The following is an 8,009-nucleotide window of genomic DNA, read 5'->3' on the forward strand; positions in this document are numbered from 1 at the left end:
AAATGTGCGCATGCGTGCACAGACGTACGTTTCTACGAAGCTGTGAGGGCGGAGGAAGAGACAGAATCTGCGCTTCTCATTTTAATACCTCTCTCAGGAAATTGCTTATTATCTTCCTAAGAAGCAGAGTTAGCAAGTTGGCTCAAGCGAAGAGGTTTTCTTTTGTCACATCTGTCGTGTCTGTCTTTTTCCACCACATCGCTCCCTACCTCTCACTAAAAATTAATAATAGCTGATTTTTGGGTGACAAGTAATAGAGCTTTTGAGTTGCGTTTATGACTCTGTCACATCTTGCATTGGCATTATTATTTAATGATTTTTGTGGTTTTCTTTCATTCTCTCTTTATTGGTTTACCCCCTTTTATGTCAACAAATCTCCCTCTTTTCACTTGTCATTCCTTTCACCTTCTCCTTCCAGTCTGTCCCTTTTGTAAGTATCCCCCCTGTTGATATAGTACCCATTTTCTAACAGCCCACTATGCCTCTATCTTCCTTTCTCCCGCTCTTCTGATACTTCAGTCTTTCCTTATCGTAAAGGTGCTCCTCCCCCACTTCCACCTCGCATGTCCAAGTCTTCGCTCTCGGTGCGAGCCCAGAGCAGCACCGAGTCCACCCAGGATGCCTACTTCCAGAGCAGCGGACAGTTGGCCTCAAGCGCAGGCCCCGGGCGCCCCAAGCAGCACAGCAACTCCGTGGACCTGGGCAGCTCTGACGGCCCCTCGGGTCGCTCCTCCAGAGGAGGCTACTACACCGCCACAGGCCCTGGACGCTTCCAGCAGCACAGTAACTCGGCAGAGAGCCTTGATGGGGTCAGGGGCTCGCGGGAGCTGGTGCCCTACGGAGTGGGTCCGGGATTTGGAGTGAGGGCCAAACACAGCAGCTCGGCTGACAGTCTGCTGGAAGGGCCACCAAGGCCGGCCAGGGAGAGGGACGGCAGGGTCGGGGTCAGCCTGGGGAAGTCAGTCTCTCTGCCTCAGAACAGCATAGTGCTGTGTAAAGGTGGGGGGCAGGACGAAGGACGTGGTGGGAGAAAGTGGAGGCCTTCCATAGCTGTACAGGTGAGAAAGGAGAAAATTGGGCTGCAACTAACTAGTATAGTCATGTCATCTTTTAGTCTACAAATGTCAGAAAACAGATAAAAATCGTGAGCTTAGAATTATAAGGTTCTATCTCCACTTTTGGCCGATGCTCAATATCTCTGAACTACCCTAAACGGAGATAGAACATTATAATTCTAAGCTCACGAAATGTCTTCAAACTACTTGATTTGTGATACCAAAGTTCTCAGTTTGATCAATTGACTAATCATGTCAGCACTAATCAAAGTACAATCCCAATTACACAAGGTACACGTTGAAGAAACAAGTTTGACATTTGGGGAATCCAGTAATTTGCTTTCTTGCCAAGAGTTAGATGAGACGATTGATACCACTCTATATGATGAGTGGTGTCAATCTTATCATCTAAGCCCCAACAACGAACGATGGAAGAATCCAAATGTCTAACTATTCCTTCAATTCCAGTTGTGTATCGTGTCTTTAGGGTCAGCAAAAACCTCTGTGCTCTAACTGTGGTGCTCTGTGGCTTCTTCTGTTCCAGGTGGACAGCTCAGAGACTCTGTCAGATTCAGACGCAGAGGGCAAAGCTCTTACAGAGGTCCACTCTATAGGAGTCCAAGTGGAAGATGACAAAAGGTAACGGAAACACGACTAGCAATCAAAGCAGGGAACAAGTATTCATCTTTGAAACCTCTTACCAACTTGAAGTGTGTTTATTTTGCTTGACATTTAACTTGCCCTAATTATAGACACAATCTTGCAAACTGTGCATTTGTTAATTTGCTTACTTTTCTTTGCCCCAAAATATGTGGCTTCATCAAGAGCTTTCCATCTTGGCACAGTAATTTATGTGAATAATTGTAATATTTAATTTGAAAAAAGCCTTCCATCTCCTGGGCGTCCAACAGTGCAGCCACCTATTGGTTGATTTCTAGGCTAGATCCTATTATTTCATTTAACATTTCATCAGACATCACAGCATGAACTCAGTAACACTTTGTTCCAAGAATGTCTTGTTTTTCGACTGTAACCATGACTACTGGAAATCATACACTCAACATGACTTTCACACACGATGCAGCCCTTCTCCTAATTATATCTAGTATCGCTTACGGGTCAGATTCACACGCATGCATGCGAGCACTCACGACATTGCATACTCCCGAACCCCCAAGCAGTGTGTGATCATGCACCTGTTAACAATGTCCCCCACCTCCTGCAACCATCGAGGAGGACAGTGTGACGTCGGGGGGGACAGAAGTGCGAGAACGGAAAATCTGAGTCACGCCTCACACCTCATGAAACCGCAAAGAAGGATGAGGGGATTCAGGGTCTAAACTTGTAATAGTGTAAACACTCATCACTGAGTCCACTGATATGACATTTGCACACACGGGTGCGTCATATGCCAGAGGACTTAGCAGGGCTTTTCACGACCGAGTGAGTAGTAGTGACTGCAGTGACAGCATGGCTATCTTGCTCCAGTAGGAATGTGCAATCATTAGAAGAAAAAACGGACTTGAGTAATGCTTTTGCATGCGATACTGTGTGTGACTGGATGGCCCCTGGGCCTGCCGTGACTCCCTGTGTTGCAGGCGGGCTCGTTTCAAGCGCTCCAACAGCGTGACCGCAAGCGTGCAGGCCGACCTGGACCCCGAGGGCTTCCCCGGGCTCAGCATCGCCGTGCCAACGCAGGACAAGAGTCTCCAGTTCGGCTGTTCCTTCCAAAGGCACTCGTCAGAGCCGGAGTCAGCTAGCCAGTTCGCAGATTGCCACCGCACCGTCCACACACAGGGACAATGGGCCTACAGAGAGGTAAGTCTGCTGTGATTTGCTGGGCAAATACTGCTGTACTGCATCTTATTATTCATTAGTCAGTGGTTCCTTGTTGATGTAGGTATTAGAAGATCAGCAGATACCTTATGGTGAGATGAATTGCCACTAGTCGTAGACATGAGGATTGAGGATGAGTTGTGCCAATTCAGTCTGTTCTTATGAACCATTCGTACGTATAGTTACAAAAAGTAATGCACTGGAATTAGTATGTATTCCACATATTTATTACTGTATGCAGCACAATGACTGCTGATGTATAAGAACCCGAAGGGTCATAAAACACAGGGAGCGGAGTTCGTGTCCCGAAGAAGTTAAAGGTCCCATGGCATGAAAATTTCACTTTATGAGGTATTTTAACATTAATATGCGTTCCCCCAGCCTGCCTATGGTCCCCCAGTGGCTAGAAATGGTGATAGGTGTAAACCTGAGCCCTGGGTATCCTGCTCTGCCTTTGAGAAAATGAAAGCTCAGATGGGCCGATCTGGAATCTTGCTCCTTACGAGGTCATAAGGAGCAAGGTTACCTCCCCTTTCTCTGCTTTGCCCGCCCAGAGAATTTGGCCCACCCATAAGAGAGAGACATCATGGCTTTCAAACGAGCAAAGTGGCAGTTGGTCAAGGAACACATCCTAAGGAAAGCTCATTGTGGGACTGGCTCTAGTGGCTGTAATTCTGTACCAAGGCTGAATTTCGGGAAAGAGACTTCAGCTACAGTATTAGGGGACCACTACGGTCTATATAAAAGCATCCAAAGAGCACCATGTCATGGGACCTTTAAGGGGAAAACACAAGATTTTCACCCAGGAAACATGTGTTTGTGTCCAGGGGAGTACTTCTAGGAGGGCCGGTGTTTTAACCCAAACCACAATCTCAATTTGGTACTCAAACTCAACTGTCGTCGTCACATGACAGTCACCTTTTGTCAGCTAAACTTAACTGCAACGGCCATTAAAACGACCAGGACCTCATGGTGCACTCTACCCGGCTCACAAATTCAACTGTAAAGACCGCTAAACTTAACTGTAGTGTGACCAGTCGTCATGTGACCGGCCGGCGCTCACCGTAATTTCGTATGATATCATACGAACCCATTCATGAGAATGCGTTGACCAATTAATACCATGTGTCCAACAGTTGTTTCCTATGTCAACCCAGGACTTTCTCCAGAGTGGCTATACCACTGAGGCCTGCCCAGGGGACCCACGGCCCCACCAGCACCCACACCTGCCTCCACGTTCCCACTCCCCTCTGCCCATCACCTCTGAGCGAGCTTGGGCGGGGACGCCATCCCTGGAGGGCCCCCGGAGCCTGCCCGACTCGGGCCGAGCCTCGCCCTGCATGAGAGACGGAGAGTTCTTCTTACGCCTCCTACAGACAGAGGTGGAGAGGATGGAGGGCTGGTGCCAGAACATGGAGAGAGAGGCAGAGGAGAATGAACTGCCAGAGGAGAGTGAGTTTGGGAGGAGGATCGAAAGGGATCAGAGAAAAGGATGAGCGATGACTGACTCTCGCATTTCTAAAACTAATTGTGTGTGCTCTTTCCTCTCTAGTTCTTGAGCTGATACGAAACGCAGTTGGCAGTGCCCAGATGCTCTTGTCTCAGAAAGTCCAGCAGTTCTTCCGCCTCTGCCAACAAAGTGTGGTGAGTGTGTGTGATGGCATGCGAAAAGTATGACAACACACATTACATAGGGTGCATGGTTTTTCTGAGATTCACTGCCGCTAAAGGCAAAATTAGCCTGACCGCAAAAAAGATCCTGTCTAAGTTTGCGGTCAGTCTCGCTTTCACAAATTCCTTGTACTGTATATCGCTTTGTCACCCATCATATGTTATGTCCTGTCTCCCTGCCTCCCCTCCCCAGGACCCATCAGCATACCCACAGCCCACCTCTCAGGACCTGGCAGGCTTCTGGGACCTGCTCCAGCTCAACATAGAGGATGTCAGGGTGAAGTTTCAGGACCTCCAGAGGCTCAAGGACTCTGGTTGGAGGCTTCCACCTGAAAAGAAGGTGAGAGGCCCAGGGGTCCAAACAGCAATGGTTTCCCTACAGCACTCCACCAGAGCTAAGATGGCAATGTGCAGAAGAGTAGCGCAGATGTCCATGCCCTCCAAGCCTTTGCAGGTTGTGAAAATACAAAACAGCAACAGGAACTGACCTGAGCTGCTCACGACATGGTGCAGTCTTAAAAATGCATATCAGGTTTTTTTTGCATTTATTGCAGCTGGTCAGACAGGAAAGTACTTGTCTGTTACATAGAGGCTACTCACTGATCAACTACATTATTCTTGATAACAAACTAACAGTTGTTTCTCTTTTCTTCTTTTTCTTTTTATATTATCTTTGTTTACCTTTTTTTCTTCTCCCATTTCATTTCCTTTAATTCACCTGATGCATGCTGGGGATTCTTTTTACTTATTTTTTTGTCAATTATGACTATTTGTTATTTCATGTCTCGGTCCGTGATTGTTCCTTACTTGAATTTCACCCTTTTGTTGGTGATTTTGCTCTTTGGTTTGTCATTCTGTTTGTTCCTTCCAATATCTCCATTTGCATGGGATCCCTTTTGTACAACCATACAAAACCATTGTCTTCCCCACCCGACACGATAAATCCACTGTCCGTTTTTCATCTTATATGTATTTATATACGTCATCATCACCATTGCCGGGCTAGGAGGATAAGAAGCTTCCTCCTCCCTTACCAAAGAAGCCAGCAGGAGGGGTGAGTGGCAGCCTCAGGGCCGATAGTGTCGGGGATGGGGGCGCCGGAGGTGGGTCGGGGGGCCTGGTGGTACCTCGCATTGGCGGACATACCCTACCCATCAGGGAGAAGTCCCTGGACCTCGGGGACCGTCAGAGGACAGAAACGAGGAGGAGGCTGCTGCAGACCAAGCGTACTGCCTCCTTCAGGCAGAACTCGGCGACAGAGAGCGCAGACAGCATCGAGATCTACATCCCAGAAGCCCAGACTCGACTCTGAACACAAGACTGAAGTGTGTCCCCACCCACCTCCTCACTCAACCTCAGCCCTGCGAAGCTGACCTGCACACCAATCTCAGTCTTTCTCTGAGCCCAGTTTTGGATCTACTGTAGGTCATCGCTGTTTCTCCGCCACCCTCCCTTCAGCATCTCCATCACTTCTCTTACTACAAATTCACTTTTCCTTGACAGCAATGACAGCCATTTTAGTGTCTTGAACTATGGACATTTTACTGACACAGAGGCCTAGATCTGAAATGGTAGCCAGCAGATATGAGTTTTAGACTCTTTTTTTTTTTTTTTTTTTTTTTTTTAAATACTCAGAATTTTTTTTTGGCTGACAAACAAGAAAACAGTCCACTTTTATAACAGTAGTGAGTGGAGGTTCACGCAGTAGTAGCATGCCTGTGCGTGTTTACCCAGCACTTCTTCATCACTGAAAATAAAGGGCTTAACGGGCATAAAACCTCTGTGGAGACGAGGAGATGACAGAATATCACTACGGTTCCCCTGTTGCCATTTCCCGAATGCCATTTGCAACAGAATCAACTAGGATATAGCCGCACTCTTCACTGATGCTACCAGTACGGATGAATAAACATTGTTTCATTTCTCACCATCAGTTTAAATGCCCTTAAACTCAGATGGTTGGCAATCCCCAAAGAACATTCTCCAAGCATAGTCAGTCAACTAAAAGCTGGCACTTTTCACCCAGGTGCCATCTGTCCACCCAGGCACCCAGTCAAAGAACTATTTTCTGTCGCTTTCCCTTATTCCTCACGTACCGAGTATCCATCCACTACCCTCAGCATTCAGCAGTGGGGCTGTTTGAATGTGCAAGTGCTATTTGTACATAGTGTGCACACTCATGTTTGCCAAAAGGAGCTCTTTCTGTGTAGCATCACAGCCTTGACAGCTCGAGAGCATCTCAAATAAAAAACAGAGCCATTTGCTTTTTATGTAGTCTCTCTGAAGTTTCAAGTGTTAAGGGTCGGAGTTGCTGGGAATTTTTAGGGGAATATATTTCGGTGGAATTTTCAGGACTTTACTGAAAAGGCCCCCATTTCACTGTGAGACTATACCACCACCAAGTGGTCAAATGAGGACCCAAACCAACAACAGTGGTCTGTAGAGAGTTCTTTCCACCTCAGTCAGGAATTAACAGACACCCTGATGAAACAGCCACGAAAGAGGAACAGTTTCTTTATTGCAGTTCTTTTCCCTTCTCTTCACTAGAAATATTTAGAGAGGACTTTCCCAATGATATGTTTGCATAAGTGCGAAGAATTAAAAAGGGGGGGAGAACTGCCAAAGTCTTCAGCCGAATCCACTCGCCTAACTTGAAGTACAATTCTCTCAGTTTCACACGCCGCTGATGAAAGAAGGAAATGATTTCTCTGAATCGAAAGGAAACAAAAGGTTAATGTAGCTTGCTCAACAGCCCATCCAAAGAGTTATCGCAGAGAGGAAACCATCCGTTATGAAACGATAGCAAAGAAGCAACGTGATAGTGTTTGGTAATTACGCTGAGATTAAGTAAAACTACTTATGAATGGAATTATGCTGTAGGTTTGTTGCACTGTGTGTTCCGTTCCCTTCCTATTTATTTATTTCTTGAAATCATACTATCTGGTGTTTCCACGGAACAAAGTAGCATGATTTTAAAAGCTTTGAAGGGGTCGTGCTTATTTATTTATTTATTTATGTCCGAACAGATGTTTCTAATTCAAGTAGTATGGATGGTGCCCATAGGCTTGTATGTGTGTAGTGTGAATATGAAGGGCTGTGTGTGATGAAGCCCAATGAAAAGTCCAAATCAGCAATTTTAAAGACAAAAACCACAACATATAAGAATCTCTGAGCATGACCTGTTTTTGTTTTTCTTATCTAAACTTTGGATGGAATGTGTTGGCAAAATGCGATATTTTAATGGGAGATGTATATTTTATAATATAATCTACATTTCTAGATTAGTAGAGACTATTGAGTACAGTATATGTTCAAAAACAGCATATATCAAATGTGAACTACTACAGTATTATTATGATAGATTATAGCATTGTGTGAAACTACAGCTGTGTGGCATATCGAGACTCAGTACATGTGAAAAAGAATTTCAAATGATTATCATCTTCA

General features: G+C 45.9%; 1 protein-coding gene across 1 annotated transcript in view; it reads left to right on the forward strand.

The window, feature by feature from the left end:
- The window catches only part of dlgap3 (discs, large (Drosophila) homolog-associated protein 3), an 18,680-nt gene extending 12,494 nt beyond the window's left edge, over window positions 1-6,186 (forward strand). Inside the window, exons 7-13 of the mRNA XM_028596874.1 lie at window positions 520-1,058; window positions 1,600-1,694; window positions 2,654-2,873; window positions 4,049-4,343; window positions 4,444-4,535; window positions 4,756-4,902; window positions 5,569-6,186. Of these exons, the coding sequence (XP_028452675.1) occupies window positions 520-1,058; window positions 1,600-1,694; window positions 2,654-2,873; window positions 4,049-4,343; window positions 4,444-4,535; window positions 4,756-4,902; window positions 5,569-5,874 (1,694 nt within the window). The 3' untranslated portion in view covers window positions 5,875-6,186. The remainder of the gene's footprint in view (window positions 1-519; window positions 1,059-1,599; window positions 1,695-2,653; window positions 2,874-4,048; window positions 4,344-4,443; window positions 4,536-4,755; window positions 4,903-5,568) is intronic.
- The last annotated feature ends 1,823 nt before the right edge of the window (window positions 6,187-8,009 follow it).

Source organism: Perca flavescens, chromosome 14 (genome assembly GCF_004354835.1).
Source record: "Perca flavescens isolate YP-PL-M2 chromosome 14, PFLA_1.0, whole genome shotgun sequence".
Classification (NCBI taxonomy): Eukaryota; Metazoa; Chordata; class Actinopteri; order Perciformes; family Percidae; genus Perca; species Perca flavescens.